General features: G+C 47.8%; 6 protein-coding genes across 6 annotated transcripts; 4 read left to right on the top strand and 2 right to left on the bottom strand.

Annotated features, from left to right (window-relative positions):
* Positions 1–404: 404 nt before the first annotated feature.
* RPS7A (ribosomal 40S subunit protein S7A) lies at positions 405–983 on the top strand (the record flags this gene model as incomplete). The annotated part of the gene is made up of 1 exon (XM_018881659.1): positions 405–983. The coding sequence occupies one exon, from the start codon at positions 405–407 to the stop codon at positions 981–983; it is 579 nt and encodes a 192-aa protein (XP_018734234.1).
* A 5,304-nt stretch (positions 984–6,287) lies between these two features.
* On the top strand, positions 6,288–7,031 carry RPS0A (ribosomal 40S subunit protein S0A; the record flags this gene model as incomplete). The annotated part of the gene is made up of 1 exon (XM_018881658.1): positions 6,288–7,031. One exon carries the CDS (start codon positions 6,288–6,290, stop codon positions 7,029–7,031), a length of 744 nt encoding a protein of 247 aa, XP_018734233.1.
* A 541-nt stretch (positions 7,032–7,572) lies between these two features.
* BIM1 (microtubule-binding protein BIM1) lies at positions 7,573–8,538 on the bottom strand (the record flags this gene model as incomplete). Its single annotated transcript, XM_018881657.1, has 1 exon — positions 7,573–8,538. One exon carries the CDS (start codon positions 8,536–8,538, stop codon positions 7,573–7,575), a length of 966 nt encoding a protein of 321 aa, XP_018734232.1.
* Positions 8,539–12,575: 4,037 nt separating this feature from the next.
* NRG1 (putative zinc finger protein) lies at positions 12,576–14,138 on the top strand (the record flags this gene model as incomplete). Its single annotated transcript, XM_018881656.1, has 1 exon — positions 12,576–14,138. The coding sequence occupies one exon, from the start codon at positions 12,576–12,578 to the stop codon at positions 14,136–14,138; it is 1,563 nt and encodes a 520-aa protein (XP_018734231.1).
* A 677-nt stretch (positions 14,139–14,815) lies between these two features.
* YTA12 (m-AAA protease subunit YTA12) lies at positions 14,816–17,227 on the bottom strand (the record flags this gene model as incomplete). Its single annotated transcript, XM_018881654.1, has 1 exon — positions 14,816–17,227. One exon carries the CDS (start codon positions 17,225–17,227, stop codon positions 14,816–14,818), a length of 2,412 nt encoding a protein of 803 aa, XP_018734229.1.
* On the top strand, positions 16,044–16,481 carry AWJ20_4575 (uncharacterized protein; the record flags this gene model as incomplete). Its single annotated transcript, XM_018881655.1, has 1 exon — positions 16,044–16,481. The coding sequence occupies one exon, from the start codon at positions 16,044–16,046 to the stop codon at positions 16,479–16,481; it is 438 nt and encodes a 145-aa protein (XP_018734230.1).
* Positions 17,228–17,268: the final 41 nt, after the last annotated feature.

The following is a 17,268-nucleotide window of genomic DNA, read 5'->3' as shown; positions in this document are numbered from 1 at the left end:
CTCCGGCGGCTGGGGCTGCGCCCCAGACCCCGTGGCTCCTGCTTTGCAGGAGACTGCTAGGACCGTTGAGTTCAGACGATTCGCAGGAATATATCTGACCCCCACGCCCGACTCGAGCGCAGCAAGAGGAGCCAGGGGGTCTGGGGCACAGCCCCAGCCGCCGGAGGCAGTCAGGGTCCGATCGACTCACCCCTGCATCAGGCGATCCCGCAAGCGCCCTAGCCCAGATTAAAGGTCAACTCCCAACAGTCACATATTGCCATATTAGGAAATATATGGTAAGGAGGAAGCGACTCACAAACATGCCAAATTGCATACACTACTGGCGACATATCGAGTTGGACAATATCATTGAAAAAAGTCAGTTCGACAACTTGTTGTGTGCTTAAACCAAATAACCCAAAATGTCTGCTGCCAATAAGATCCTCAAAGCCGAGCCTTCTGAGCTCGAGCTCCAAGTTGCTCAAGCTTTCATCGACCTTGAGAACTCTTCTGCCGACTTGAAGGCCGACCTCAGACCCCTTCAATTCAAGGCTGTCCGTGAAATCGAGGTTTCCGGCGGTAAGAAGGCCATTGTCATCTTCGTCCCCGTTCCTTCTCTCAACTCTTTCCACAAGGTCCAACAAAGACTCACCCGTGAGCTCGAAAAGAAATTCTCTGACCGTTACGTTATCTTCCTTGCCGAGAGACGTATCTTGCCCAAGCCCGGCCGTAGATCTAGACAAACCCAAAAGAGACCTAGATCCAGAACTTTGACTGCTGTCCACGATGCTCTCCTTGAGGACCTTGTTTTCCCCACCGAGATCATTGGCAAGCGTGTCAGATACCAAGTTGGTGGTTCCAAGCTCCAAAAGGTCATCTTGGACTCCAAGGACATCACTACTTTGGAGCACAAGCTCGACTCTTTCCAATCTGTCTACAACAAGTTGACTGGTAAGCAAGTTGTTTTCGAGGTTCCCTCTGTTCAAGGTGAGGTCTTTTAAATTAATTTTTATTTAGAAAAAAAAGCCGAATAAAATGAAATTAATTTAAAAACATCACCAAAAAAATGCTTATGAAAAATATTGGACCTTCTCTCTCAACACAACACACACGACTGAAAATAATCTAAGAAAGACATCCCGAAAAAAATTGTCATCGAGGTCTGGTCCACTGGATGTTGTTTTTTGCTCCCCTTTCTTCTATTGTTAATGTATTCATAGTTCAAAAGACTAAATTGTTATAATTCTTCCCCGGATTCCACCTGCCTCCGGCAGCTGGGGCTCCGCCCCAGACCCCGCTGCTCCTCTCGCTGCGCTCGAGTCGTTAGGTCTACGGTCCCGGCAACTCCTGCGAAGCAGGAGCTACGGGGTCTGGGGTAGAGCCCCAGCCGCCGGAGGCAGCGTGTCACGTCAATTGAATAAATTATTTAGTACACGGTTAGGTGGCCCCCGTAGTTCTTTCTAGGGAGCCGGAATGCGCTTTGCCCCGCGGGCTTTTCGAGGATGGAGATGTCGTCCCCGCTAATGATATCCAAGTCATTGGTCGATCGGTGTCGTGGGTTGTAGGGACGGTATGAGTACTTGTCGTCGATGGATGCTGCCGAGACGGTGGACGATGCCGCTGACGAACCGGATGCCATTGAGTCGTTAGAGTACTTTCTTCGCAGTCTTGGCGAGTTCGACGGGTACGAGGATGTGTGCTTGAATGCGGGTGGAGACGCCATGGGCGGGGAGTGCTTCGAGTACGAAGATGATGATAATGGGGAAGACGGTGCAATCGAAGCTGATACAGTAGACGCTGTTGTAGTTGTACTGGTAGCTCCATTGCTAACAGCAGATTGTGATGTAGCTGTGTTGCTTTGGACGAGGAACTTGATTAATCCATAGATGATAAGTCCCATGGTACCTCCAATTAATGAATATTTTAGGACTACGATGAGGAACTTGGCTCCGATTTCCATGTAAAACTCAAACGTGGGTTTCATGAACACAAGAATCACACCCACAACAATTCCAAATAAAAATGATGGAGGTGATAGGTGCACCGACTTGTCGGATGTTGTTATTGAGAAATCAGACATGAACATCGACATGTTGGATGAATCGGACTCAGACTCGCTGTCGACGTGAATGCTATGCAGTAGTAGGTCTTTTTCTAGACTTGGAGAACTGATGTGTTGTAATGCTGATGCTGATGGGAACTTGTATTCTGGACTTGCCGGTGACGTTTCACTGCCAAAGTGATATTGTGTGAATGGCCGGGGTCCTAAAGGCACAACTGAAGCGGTTGCGTTTTTTGTATTCTGCCGTAGTGGTGAACTTGATCTTGAGACCGAGTTGCCAACCGACTCCGACCCTCTTCTAGATTCTCCGCTTCCCAGTGAAGCTGTATTTGTATTTTTATTTGTATTTGGATGCAATGACGACTCAGCTAAGATCGCTGACCCAGAAAGTGATGATGCTAATGCTGATACTGAAGCTGAAGCTGGAGCTGGATTTGATGCTAATGATGATACTGAAGAGCCCTTGGGTGAACCAGGTCCCAGTTCTGATATGGAATTTCTGCCAGGTCGGACCCTACTAAGACGAGGTGTAGACGGCAATGAAACAGTCTCTGCTCTTCTGATCCGTTTAGGAGGAGCAAGAATCGGGATCCTGTCAAGAGCTAGGGACGGTGATGAAGGAGCAGTTACCGCTACTGACGATGGAACTGATGATGAAACTGGAGTTGGTACTGAAGTCGATACTGAAGGTGATGTTGTAGTCGATACCAAAGATGAAGCTGAGGTCGATGTTGAAAGAGATGCTGAAAAACACGCAGATGCGGACGCTGACGCTACATCCAAGTTGAATAAAAAGGGGTTATCGGCATCACGAGAGACCGGACCTATACTCGTCATTTTTCCCAGTTATCTCCCTTAAAAATAAAATATATTATTTTGCCCGCACCCACTCAGAGGCTTATGCTTATTGAGCCGTCTATAATGTTAACCTTGGCTTTAGCCCACCGTATTATGCTTGATGTGTCGCAGACTTACATACAACCTAGGTTTGCAGGTTTGTATGCAATCTGACCAGCTTGATTTGTATTAGTGTAGCAGTCAGTTTACTGATCGTTCTTTTTTTTGCGATTCACTTTGGCCACTCTTTTTTATGCAAACTATTTTTAGAGCCGACAACAGCAACAAGAAATTGGTTGTACGATGAAGCACTGGCAACCGGCACCCTGCTCACACCTGCTGCTGCTGCTGCTTACGCCACCAACCACCAATCAAACCTATGAGGCAAAAAAGCTCAAATCGACAGTCACCACAATGTGTTAAAGATAAATTATCTAAAGTTCAAACGCTAACATTAAATAATCTAACCTCAAGCTTCTTTGTAAGGTTTGTTTGGAATGGAACAAGCGTCGCTTCGCTACGATTTGTCGTCCCGACTATGTAGTTTGTGTCGATCTGTTTTGATCTTTAAATGTACTTGACCAACTTTGGTTGCATGTGGGTTAGGCCGTGATTTTTTTACAAAACACATGTGAACTGCAAATGCGAAATGCGGATGCCAAATGCAAATGCGAATGCACCCAGTCTGGCCGCTGCGGTTTCACCTGTTTGACAGATTGCCCCAATATATTTTTTCTGCCGCTGCCTCAACTGTCGCATCTGGAACCTGCTCTTCTGCTCTGTCAGCTGTGATATTCCTTTTATGAACTGTGATAAAAGCTCCTTCCCGAGTTCCTCTGCCAATAGCTTCTAATATCTCCACTTTCACACCAACTTCCACTATAAAGTTTAAGGTTTAAATAAACTCGCTCAATGCAGCACTTTTCAGGGGGACTGTTGTTATCTGCATATCACACAACTGAACTATCCGCTTTCCGGCATGCATCTGGTTCAAACGGACCAGCTGGTGCTAGACCGGCCTCCGGCGGCTGGGGCTCCGCCCCAGACCCCGCTGCTCCTCTCGCTGCGCTCGAGTCGTTTCGTCCACGGCCCCTCCAACTTCTGCAATAAGGCACTGACAGGTCTGAATCTGGACCCACAAGAGGCACATTATTAAACTAAAATATTACTGTTCTCTTCGTTGGAAAGGAGCTATCTTCGTAATACGTTCCTCACAGAGTCATGGTCTAATCACTGTAGAAAACGCTGTCACCATGCCTCGTTTTTTCGGTTCATTTCTGACATCTTTGCTCCACGTGAATATTCACAATATTTCATCGACAAACTCAGACCTAATACAAAAGTTCCTTCTTGTTGTCTAATTGTTAGCTTATCAGATGAAATCAGATGCTTTTTAGTCCTTTCGAATCCCTTTGAGTGGTCCTATCTGATATAATTTGGTTAAGATGTCATGCAACTAGCTGCCTATCGTTAGATAAAAAGGGAAATGATCGATGAGATATTCAGGGCAAGCTATATCCAGCATGCTCACAGGAAAGCCATGAATAGAATTTGAGACCTTAAATTCTTTCAGCCTCAGTAAGCAGAATGGGGTCTGGTATCTGAGTTTGTCAGAATAAAATTATTCAGGGAATAGAATTGTGTTCAGTAAAAAAAACAGACCAACCACATGAAGCACAATATTGATCAAATGACCCTATCAAACCCGTTTCTAAAGTCATATTCATTAACTCAATTTACCCTCAGTGGCCCCATCCAGTCACTAGATTAATCTGTTTAGAAGACAAGTTGAGATATCTAACTTTCTGACCCTCTTCCGTCTTGCTGAGTGTGATCAAATTACCCAAAATACGTGATCCACTATTCCTGCCACCGTTCTACAAACTTTGCTCGTGTTTATTTGTGACTCAACTTATACTCTAGCTGGGTGCATCTGAAGTTTTATCCTGAGAAATCAAATTTTGGTCTGGACCCTATTTAACCTGTCATCGGTACGGGTGTGGTAGACTACGCCATATATAGCAAGACATAAAAATACTTTTAAACTAACATCACGAGGCCCTGGAGTTCATTTGTCACATCCTTCTGAGTTCTTGCTAATATTGGAAACGGGAAAAATGATGTGAAAAAATAATATCACAGATGACAGCCGAGTGCAAGAATCACTCGTAACCAGTCGTAGTCCTGTACAACTATGACGTATATTCATACCACAAATTCAAAACCATTTTCCACCTGACCACTTCAACATAATCAAGAATACTGATGGTTTGGAAAGATTAACTGGGATAATATGTCATGTGAAATTTTTTGCATTGATCAGGAGTCATACCGTCCCTGAAGGGACTATCGAATTTCAGCTCCTCAGTTGACCGAATATAGAGCTCTCGCATGCCACTTGAACCTATTTCTATTCAGTTCATACGAGAACCGACAAAGCTAATACCCTTGTGATTTAATATTGCTTGACCTAGAAACTACCCCGACAGTCATCTGGGGCGCTGCTGCCTCCGGCAGCTGGGCTCCTGCTTCGCAGAAGTTGCTAGGACCGTAGGTGTAACGACTCGAGCGTAGCGAGAGGAGCAGCGGGGTCTGGGGCGGAGCCCCAGCCGCCGGAGGCAGCAACACCCCCTGAGGTATTATCTTTTGCCGATCGTAGATGCATTATCAGCTGAAAAGTGCAATATAGCATGTTGCCTAAATAGGAAATATAACAGTCACTGTGCAAAAGAGTGAGAGCGACAGAGGATTACCGCTTACGGCGACAAGATGCGTCTGACCACTCTTTCACGACAGGCAGACTCAATTTTCAAACCTACTGTACTCATATTCCAAATCCCTTCACCAATATTGCTCGACCAGTACGCCGACATATACACAGAGTCAACAGGAATAATGTCCGACAAGCTGTTTGAACTTACTCAAGAAGACGCCCAACTTTTGTTGGCTGCCCAAGTTCACCTTGGTTCCAAGAACGTCCAAGTATGTTACACCGCCGGCTCATCTATGGATTAGAGATTGATCAAGTGAGAGACTGTAGAAGATTAGAGATATGTTTGTTCGACTGAATGTCATGAGGTGTTTCAACGTCATTATATTTAAATGGTAGATAATTGTTTGACGAGTAGCATCTATTCCAGGATCCGACAATGATAATATTTGCGATATATATCGAGACGGCGGAAGAACTACAACAATAATAGTCGGGTGAACATCAACAGAATAGCGAATTATCCGTAGTACATTTTTGTTCGATATATTAGAATTCGACATCTCGTACTGATTTCTTTGACCAAGACAAATGGGATTCTAATTTTTTCAACGTCGTAAACTCGTTCATCTCAGACTCATCTTCTACCTAGTCTCTTACATATGATCAGATCTAGTCCTACTAACAGCATGGAAAATGCACCACGAAAACAGTTATACTAACAAATTACAGGTTCACAACGAGCCTTACGTCTACAAGACCAGACCCGATGGTGTTAACATCATCAACATTGGCAAGACCTGGGAGAAGATCGTTCTTGCTGCCCGTATCATTGCTGCCGTCCCCAGAGCCGCTGATGTAGTTGCCATCTCTGCTCGTACCTACGGTCAAAGAGCTGTCCTCAAGTTCGCCAACCACACTGGTGGTACCGCCATTGCCGGTAGATTCACCCCCGGTAACTTCACAAACTACATCACAAGATCTTTCAAGGAGCCTAGATTGATCATCGTCACTGACCCCCGTACTGATGCCCAAGCTATTAAGGAGGCTTCTTACGTTAACATTCCTGTTATTGCTCTTGTCGATACTGACTCTCCTTCTGAGTACGTCGATGTTGCCATTCCTTGTAACAACAAGTCCAAGCACTCGATTGGTCTTATCTGGTGGTTGTTGGCCCGTGAGGTCCTCAGACTTAAGGGTGTTCTCCCAGACAGACAAACCGCTTGGTCTGTCATGCCCGATTTGTACTTCTACAGAGACCCTGAAGAGGTTGAGGCTCCTGCTGCCGAGGAGGAGGTTGTTGCCGAGGAGGCTGCTGCCCCTACTGAGGTCAGTGCTGCTGGTGAGGAGTGGGATGTCCAACCCGACGCCGGTGCCGGTGCCGCTGACTGGGCTGCCACTGACGACTGGGCTGCCGAGGCTGCTCCTGCCACTGCTTAAAAATCACATTGCAACAACGTAATATAATAAAATTCTGCTTTTTTGTTATAAGGGTGATGTAAAATAAAAATTTTCTGCAAATTTTTGATGTCCACAAGTAAAATAAAAAAATATTTAAAAAACCTCTCCCCCTCTTTCGTTCTTGATCCTGCTGCCTCCGGCGGCTGGGGCTTCGCCCCAGACCCCGTGGCTCCTCTCGCTTCGCTCGAGTCGTTACGTGTTCACGGGTTCTGAAGGTTCACTGGTCGGGTCTGCTGCCTCCGGCAGCTGGGGCTCCGCCCCAGACCCCGTGGCTCCTCTCGCTTCGCTCGAGTCGTTACGTGGTGGACTGGCAGTTCCACGAGCTGCCAGTTGATTGCTGGTTGGAACACGCCGTAGCTGTCAGCGGAATCACCTGTATGTAGAAACCACCCCCAGGAAGGGTCACACGGCCACGGTCCTAGCAATCTCCTGCGAAGCAGGAGCCACGGGGTCTGGGGCAGCGCCCCAGCCGCCGGAGGCACCTCCTCCCACCGTAAACGTACACTGGTATATTAGTGGTCTAGAACGTCTCTTCGGTCTCGTACTCCTGGGTCGGGATCTCGAAGCCCTCGGTGGTTTTGTAGAGGATGGCCTGGATTTCCCGCACCAGTGTCGCGTATGTGTCTTCGACAGACGACTTTTCGCTGGTTTCGGTGGTCGAGTCAATTGGCTGGCCGTCTTCGTCGGTTTCTGTAGTGGTTCCGTTGGTCTCGGTCTTGGTCTTGTCGAGGTCGTCCACTGCTTGTTGTATTAACAGCTCAATGTTGAACAATTTGTCATAATAAAAGTTCCTCTCTGTCTCGAGAATGTCGACTGTGTTGACTAGTTGCTCGTGCTCGGCTTCTAATTCGGATATCTTCTCTTTCAATGGTCGAATTGATCTCACCGCGGCGTCTTGGCCTGCCAGACCCGGGGTGGTGTTTCGTTGAACTGACGCTGGCCTTCGTGCTGAGGCCGTAGATGACCCGGAAACATTGCGTGAGGACACTGTACTGGATCCTGCCCGTATACTGGTGGGATTACTAGCTGTTCTGGCTCCGGCAGCCGACGAGGTACGACTTCCACCTCCAGCACTGGTGGCATTGGTTCCAGGAACAACCCTATTCACAGCCGAGGTAGGAAGGGGACCTGCTTTTCGTCTTGCTAATGGATCATATTCATGACCTGGGTAATTGCCGTCCCAAAACTTGCGAACCCATTGTAAAAATTCCAGGTTGTCTTGGAACCGGCATTTCACAAGACGTTCCACTGGTACCGACCGGTCGATTTTGTGTTTCAAAAATGTGTTCTGTAGCACCTTGAAGTTATTCAAGTACTGGTATTCAGTGTTCACGTCATATCGTACTTTGGACATGGGTACATCTAAGAAGATGGAATCCAAAATTTGACAATAAACAGCCCCGGTTCCGCATTGCTCGACCTTAGTGATATCCAGCAGTAGCAGGTCGTTGACCCAGTTGACTAATTCCTGTCGAGATTCCGCCATTATCTAAATAGTTCTTCAACAAACCTGTGTCAGTACCAGATCATTCAATTTACGACCCTAATATGTAAAATCAGGTCCCTTTCACAAGTGCGAACCCGCCTGTTTCACACGTCCCAACCAGGTCTATCTCATGAAACAGGCAGCTGCTGCCAGTGCACTTACAATAAATATTTATTATTTGCCTTACAGGACCAAATCGCCAAACCGCTTTCTGAATGGAAATCCTCTGAATTTTATGATCTCAATGCATCCACCTGGAATCGACGTCGACTTCTCTGCCGTTAACCCTTCAACTGTCAATGTATTATGGATGCTGTATTTACTGTTTTGTTTTGAAAACAAATAATTTGTTTTGACTCCTCCTCCCACTCCCAGTCGCCATCTGTCACGTTGGGAATACAACAGCCGTCCGCGTCGCGTGCCGCTGGCGCGCTTGGACGTGTGTGCCTCCGGCGGCCGGGCTCCGCCCGGACCCGTGGCTCGAGCTTCGCTCGAGTTGGCGTGGGAATGGGTCTGTTTGTTGAGGGGAGGCGTGTGCTCGGTGGTGGCAAAAAACTAGGTTTGAAGAGCCTTGCCTTGGCTGCCTGAGTTACATGCGATCACGCTCGCCGCCTGTTTCTGCCGTATTTGCACCCAGTTCCAGCCAGAATTTAAATTACCGTCTTTTTTTAGCTGCTGGGACCGTGGCTTGACGACTCGAGCGTAGCGAGAGGAGCCACGGAGTTTGGGGCGGAGCCCCAGCCGCCGGAGGCAGACCCCCATTAGCACGTTATATGGGTGCTGTATGTGAAGTGATTCAGTGTACGGGTAAGGGCTACCCCTGAATATGCCGCTTTTGTCGCGCTAGCGGAGAGCAGTCAGAAGATTTAATCGGTTGTTGTAGAGCGATAAAATACATAAAATATCGGTAGTTTCATCATTCGGGGATGTTGAACACCTCTTTTGGTCGGTATTTGGTTGTGGGGATTCGACAGTGGCCCGCTGGTATGGCGTTTGGTGAGCGAGAGCCATAACCCAGCGGTTCCAGTCGCTACACCTGGGAGGGTGACTGGGAAGTCACAGGGTGAGAGATAATTTTTTAAAGGCAAGATTTGGTGGTCATAACCTGTGGAAGTGATCGGGCTCCGCCAAGGATCTTGTGGAGATTCGGTGTGGATTGTTTCCTAGGCAAGGGCGGTTATGTCACCGTCGTTTCTGCCGCTGACACACGTGATGGGTCGGTTTTCTGGCCTGATATATTTTTATTATTCACAGTAAAGATTGGCCGAGCGCCCATGGGGGATCAGAGGGGGCAGTGGACGTGGATTCGAATCCGAACTGGACTGCTGCTGCTTAACATGACAGACATTGCATTGAATGCCAACCGGGGTCGGTCTGAGACAGTCTGGAGGCACCTCCGACGGCTGGGACTGTCGACGCCCGACTCGAGCGTAGCGAGAGGAGCAGTGGGGTCTGGGGCGCAGCCCCAGCCGCCGGAGGCAGAGCCCCCCGACAACGACCCCCGGTTGCCAGTGTCGCGTGAATGATATACTGGAAAGGCTAAATAGGTTACCAGAATGGATCGAGAGACAGAGAGCAATCAATTGATAATCTAAAACATGGATATGCGGTGGAGCAAGAGCATAGATTATTCACAATACACACACACCAGCCAATGGTCAATCAATCGGACACTAACTATCAGCGATATTCGCGATTTTCATATGGTGGTCAATCGAACACGCGAAACTACAACCAGCGGTACTCATCACGATAAATCGGTAGAGCCCAGTCTACCATTGATTGAATGTTTACTCCAGCAGCAGCCAGTAGATACCAGAAATTTATCCGACCAGTCCGCCGGATCAATTCGTATCTATTAGACCCGGGTTAGCTCCGCTATTGAGGGAGGGGGCTATAGAATTTCATGGGCAAGGACAGTAGATCGGCCAGCTGACATCCGAGAATGTGCTTCTGCATCGGTCTTAGTGTAACCGTTAAAATGTCAAACCCTAAGCTTGGATCATGTTCCTCCTCGATCAATGTCGGCAAGCATTTCACGTTGTCGAACACGGTCCAAGAAACATCTCGCAAAAGTATCTCGAGAAAAATAGTTTTAAAGTCAGCTATGACCAGATAAAAAGACGGGCCAATCAGAGCAATGTTTGCGATCTACAAATAACGCATACCCGACCGCAGTCGGTCGAATATGGCGGTTTGTAGGTATGTGGGGCAGTCAAAAACACTCACGAAATTCACGTGCGGTGTCACCTAATAAAGCTAACTGAATGATGGTTAAAAGAAATGTGTGAGAGGTGGGCGATCACACTGCTTTGAGAGAAAATACAGAATTGCTTTTTAAATAATTTCCTAAAATGTTAATTAAAATACTGGGTAGTTATACACTGGAAAATTTTTTAAGCGGGGAGGTTTGGCTGAGGGAGAGCGGTGTGCCTCCGGCGGCTGGGGCTCTGCCCCAGACCCCGCTGCTCCTCTCGCTGCGCTCGAGTCGGTTCCGTCTCCGGTCCCAGCCAACTCCTGCGAAGCAGGAGCCACGGGGTCTGGGGCAGCGCCCCAGCCGCCGGAGGCATGCCCCCCCCTTCCCAGAGCAGCTGACAGGAGCAGAGACAGAGGGGCAGGCATCCCAGCAGAAAAATATTTTGGGCCACAGCAGCAGCAGCAGCCAGCAGCGTCAACTGCATCAACTCGGGCATAACGCCAGCAGGCTGACAGGTGGATTCTACAGCGTTGTCGGTCTACAGGCGAGATATGGCGGACCACTGGACCGGGCCACAGACGTACAGGAGTCTTGTGGCTGTAGATAAAAGAGATAATAAAAGCGGCCGCAGCCAATAATGGCAGAAAACTCGGCCACCGTAGCACCCCCGCCGGTCCCGCGCCCCCCCCCTAGCGGAGCCCCACCGCCTCGGGCGGGGTACTCTTAGATTAACCTAAAGCTGCTGGCGGCCTAGCTACAACGGTAGTTCAGCCAGAGCTCATCCGGTTGGCAACAGGGATCAAGGAAGTCAGGCAGTCAGTAGTCAGGCAGCAGCCGGCAGCCAGCAGCGACCCCGGAGACGGCCAGTCAGCACGAGACAGGCAGAGAAGAGAATTGAAAACAGAGGCAAAAGCAAGGCAAAGCAAGGGAAAAACAAAGCAAACGCGCTAGGGGAAGGAGAGAATCCGGGAACAATCAAGCTCACAGGCATGGATCAGAAACACCCTCAGGGTACCTCAAAGCGGATGGAGGGGTACATGCATTGTAGTAGTAAGTCGGTTGCGGTTAGAGCCAAATGCGCAGTGGACACACGATATTTTTATATTTTTAGTGCGGCAAAAAGTCCAGTAATATTGTATATGCACAGGCTGGACACAGGTAGTAATGAGAATAGGGAAATGATGCGACTCAGCAAAAAAAGTTAATTTCACCGAATCTGAAAAAATAAAATAAATTTATTTATCATACAAAAATTAATACAAGCGTGCAAAAAGTTTAAAGTTCTTTATTGATTTTTTTTTATATTGAAAGGATCTAATTAATCGGTTTGTTCTTGACAAAATCCACTATACTTGACAAGAAATTAACTAATCAACCATTTTCAGGAGAATATTTGTATAATTTATTTTTCAACAACCCCCCGTATTTTCGCTTTTCGTATACCCGACGGTCCACGCAGTTCTTAGCTAATAGTTGGTCATTCTCTGGCACTACTTTCATCACAAGAGAAGGTAATTTATTATTTTGAAGCCAAAAAAATCTACACACAACAAACAATAAAAAAGAATAAAAGCAGTGAGACTGGTGGATTTTAATTAGGTTAACCAGGTTATAATAGGATATTCGGGATCTGAGATATTTCTGGGTTGTACACGCCATTTCTGGATATTTTAGGGATTTTATTCAAGGTCATTTGTTATTTGTTATTTGTTATTTATGACGAAACTGTAGATTTGGACTCGGTGGTAGTAGTATTAACAACAGTAGTAGAGTCGTCGTCCCACTCACTTGTTCATACTTTTTTTTTTAATCGGTTTTTTTCTGAAAAAAGAATTTCACCATGGCATATGTCCAGCAAAAGGCTATCCAACATGCCCCTCACCACCATCATAATCACCACCATGAAGATGCAAAGTATCTGTCTTCTTCCATGCCAACGTCTTTAGGTTTGAATGGATATCAACCCAGACATCAAAGACAGAACTCCAACTCGGCGGCCAACGGAAGTTCCGCCTCAAGTTCATCCACAGGTGTGCCATCGGGAATCTCGCCATCTCCCACATCAAGTCCAAGTCCTACCATTCCTTCACAACAACCTCCCAGCCAACAGCAGTCTTCTGCTGCTAATGCTGCACTTCCCAGTGTTCCTTACTACAAATTAGCAGTTCATAATTCATCTTCGCAACAGATCCCCAACTCTCCACAATCCAATCCTCATCAGTCCGGTTTAGGTGCTGCGGGATCTCCACAGAACTTCCCCACTCTCTCGAGGAAATTTGTCGCTAGACGTATTTCCGAGGGAGAAACCGGTCGTCTCAAGGAAGAACTCAAATGTCAAGCCTGTGGAAAGGGATATAAACATGTCTCTTCCCTTGCTAAGCATTTATGGGAACACACTCCTGAATGGAATGTTACCTCAAAACTGCTCATTTCCAAGCACCAACAAGTACAGCTTTTAGAAGCCGCTTCGATTCTGGTGTCTATGAATGAAGAAGACGAAGAGGAAGAAGATCAAGGCCATGTTCCTACTTTTGACTTCTCCAGAGGCTCGTACTTGGGTAAATCCACCAACAGCTACTTTACCCATCCAAGCCCACCCCCTGGATCCAATGGTTCCGGTTCAAAGGTTGCTGCTGCCAACGGTTTTGCTAATGGTTTTGCCAATGGCATCAACGGAGTCAACGGAGTCAACGGTGTGAACAGTGTCAACGGAGTCACTGGAGTCAACGGAGCTACTAACGGATACTACACCTCCTCCGGAACTGCTTTGACTCCTCCACCAACAAGTGGATCCAACAGTTCGAGCGGTACCCCTACTTTGGAACCCACCAGCAGCTCGAATGCCGTACCAGGAGCCGAATCCAATGGAGCTAACTACAATTCCGACTCTTCACCCTCTCCATCTGCCTCTGGCAACAACAACGCTGCAGTCCCTGTTCCTAGTATACCCATTTCTTCCTCAACCCGTGCTATTTCCAAACACACTTCGACAGCCGCTGCTTCCTCACTTCACTATGCGAGAAGATCCTCTATTGTATCGGCAGCTTACCCACCTTCTTCAGCTCGAAGAGGATCCATCCCGAACGTCTCGTTCACTCCTTCGTCACCGGGAGTTCCCTCTTCCCTTACTCAACGAGCATCTGCCGCCAGTCTGTCGAAATCCCCCATTGTGACCGACTCGCTCTTCAACAGCGATTACAGCCACTCTCACAAACTCAACGACGAGTACGAGATGCTCGCGACCCCCTACCGCTCGAGACGCCTGTCTCACATGAGAAGATCTCGCGGCGACATATTTAATGACAACCCGTCTCCTCCAGAAGACCACGACGACGATAAGGCCCACAGTCACTCCAACGGCGACGAGTCGAACTCTGGTGTATTTGGCGACATGGACGATTAAACCCCCCCACTGTAAATACCACCTCCTCCATTTATATTTATAGGTCGCTGGATGTATGACCTGGAAGCTAATGATGATGTTACGAAAAAAAACGGCGCGAAAACATCTGTATTTTCCGTCTTTTATAGATATATATGTAATTATGCCCATGACCACGTGTTTCTGGGGGTGCTGCTGCCTCCGGCGGCTGGGGCTCCGCCCCAGACCCCGCTGCTCCTCTCGCTGCGCTCGAGTCGGCGCGTCTACGGTCCCACGAGCTCACGAAGTCATCAGTTTACCTGGCATTTGTGGCCACTTCGTGAAGTTCGAGATGTCCCTGGACGCGGTTCCAGGGGAGTTGGTCAATTGAGTCGACGCGTCTACAGCCTCACGAACTCACGAAATCATCAGTTTACTTAGCATTTGGCCACTTCGTGAAGTTCGAGATGTCCATGGACGCGGTTCCAGGCGGGTTGGTCAATCGAGTCGACACGTCCACGATCACAGCCAACTCATAAACTCAGGAGGTCATCAGTTTACTTAGCAGTTGTAGCCACTTCCGGGGACATAGACCCAGCACGGTCCCAGCCAACTCCTGCGAAGCAGGAGCCACGGGGTCTGGGGCGGAGCCCCAGCCGCCGGAGGCACAAAACCACGTGAAGTATGTATCGTAGATTATTTACAGATGGGGTGAGAGCCTATGCAGAAAGCCCCGCTTCGGGCGACGACGACGAGGGCGAGGATTTGGGGTTCTTAGCGGTGTCGGGTGCTGGGAAGTCGTCGGCGAGGTACTTGTCGAAGGCGTCGTTGCGTTCGGGGAACGGTCGTGGTCCCAACAGGCGGATCATGTCTTGTCTGCCGAGCACTTCTTTTGATAACAGCTCTTCGGCAACGAGTCCTACTTCCACTTTCTTCTCCTCCAACAGCTGTTTACATCTGTTATGAGCGTTCTCAATGATGCGTCGGATCTCGTTGTCAATGAGTGTGCCAGTCGTCTCCGAGTACGGTTTCTGAACAGCACCCTGTTGACGGCTCAGTGACACTTGACCAACAGCGCTCGACATTCCGTATTGTGTCACCATGGCACTGGCCATTTCCGTGACTCGCTTGAAATCGTCGCTAGCTCCAACTGTGACAGAGTCAAAATGAATCTCTTCAGACACTCGGCCTCCTAAAGCCATGGCCATTCGGTCCTGGAATTGCTGCTCCGTCGTGATATAAGCATCGGGTGGAAGGTACTGGGCATATCCAAGGGCAGCAGATCCGTGAGGAATGATCGATACTTTGACAAGAGGGTCGGCATACTTCAAAAACCATCCGCAAATAGCATGACCGGCTTCGTGGTATGCGACAATCTTACGCTTGTCAGGTCGCAAAACTCGCGATTTCCGCTCCAAACCAGCAATCACTCGGTCAATAGCTTGCTCGAAATGCTTCATTTCCACCAACGAAGCTCCCTTACGTGCTGCTACAAGAGCTGCTTCATTACAACAGTTGGCAATATCAGCACCAGCAAACCCTGGCGTCATGGCTGCCAGTTTTCCAGACAACTGGGTAATGGTCTTGTCATAGCGAATCTTTTGAAGATGTACTTCGAAAATAGCTTTTCGGCCATCCAAACTAGGCACATCAATATTGATATGACGGTCGAATCGTCCTGGTCTTAACAGAGCCTTGTCAAGAACATCAACACGATTTGTACCTGCTAATACAACCACATGCTCATTCGAGTCGAATCCATCCATCTCAACCAACAATTGATTAAGAGTAGCTTCTCTCTCATCATTACCTCCTCTCATGTTGGCTTTACCACGAGACTTTCCAATAGCATCGATCTCGTCAATAAAGATGATACTAGGAGATGCCTCCTTGGCTTTCTTAAACAGATCACGCACTCTACTAGCACCGACACCAGTAAACATTTCAATGAACTCACTACCACTAACAGAGAAAAAGGGAACTCCTGCTTCTCCAGCTGTAGCTTTGGCAATCAGAGTTTTACCGGTACCGGGAGCTCCAGAAAGAATAGCTCCACGAGGAATCTTAGCACCTAAAGCTTCATATTTCTTAGGATCCTTCAAAAACTTGACAAATTCCAGAATCTCCTCTTTAGCCTCGTCCATTCCAGCCACATCTTCAAACTTGACCTTGACATCTGTCATGGAGTTGTATAAATGGGCTCTACTCTGGCCCATGCCGAATATACCACCCCCGGGTCCACCAACACCACCAGCTTTAGCTCCTCCCATAGCACGTCTATTCATCCATAATAGAAATCCTAATAACAAGAAAGTAGGAATGAAGCCGGCAAAAGACGACAGCATACTTCCTTCCTCGGTATATGTAACAGGAACTCGTTCATGAGCAGGGATTTTAAGTGCGTTTTGTGCTTCCTCGAGGTGGCGTTCAAACGATTCTACTGATCCAATTGTGAAATAAAGAACCTCGTGTTGTCCATTAGCAACTAAATTAGTCGTCACCACACGAACCACACTGTTATTGACCACCGTCAGTTTCTGAACAAGTCTCTTATCCAGGTACTGGGTCTTGAAATCTTGCCAAGTCAGCTCTCTGAATTGTTCATCTGACGACAGCAACGAAAATACCATGACACCTGCAAACACACCAAACAGGATCTGATTCATAGTAAACTTGAATTCCACCACTCGAAAGTTTTTAGAATTGAAATCGAATCCTGGAGGTATATCGCCGGGAGTCGACGTTTTCTTGCCATCCTTTGAAGATTTCGATGATTTCGTCGAGTTGGGATCCTGATCCTTATTTCTATTACCATCTTCATTACTTTCTTCGTGATTTTGTTCATTTTCTTGCTCCTGTTCTTGACGACTGGCGGCAGCAGCCTCTTCTTCGCCAGCGGCCCTTCGCCTCTTTTTGGCTTCTTCTATTAGCCGTTGACGTCTTTGTTTCAAGGTTTTTCTGTCTTTTCCGCCTCCTGGCAAAACAAAATTCGGCATCGAGATCTTGAATCCTCGGCTTAAAACAACCGGACCAGAAACCTCTTTCCAGCCACTGCTTGTCACTGCCGGAGACCGCTGTAAAAGACTGTTGAAACTTCTCGTCCCGGCAGTCCACGAACTCCTCTTGGGCATTGCCAAAACAGCAGCTGCCTGCCTGCTGGCCACATTCCGGC

The sequence above is a fragment of the Sugiyamaella lignohabitans genome, chromosome C, assembly GCF_001640025.1.
Source record: "Sugiyamaella lignohabitans strain CBS 10342 chromosome C, complete sequence".
Taxonomy (NCBI): Eukaryota; Fungi; Ascomycota; class Dipodascomycetes; order Dipodascales; family Trichomonascaceae; genus Sugiyamaella; species Sugiyamaella lignohabitans.
The sequence above is the reverse complement of the archived record's forward strand: the minus strand, read 5'-3'. Positions and strand labels throughout refer to the sequence as shown.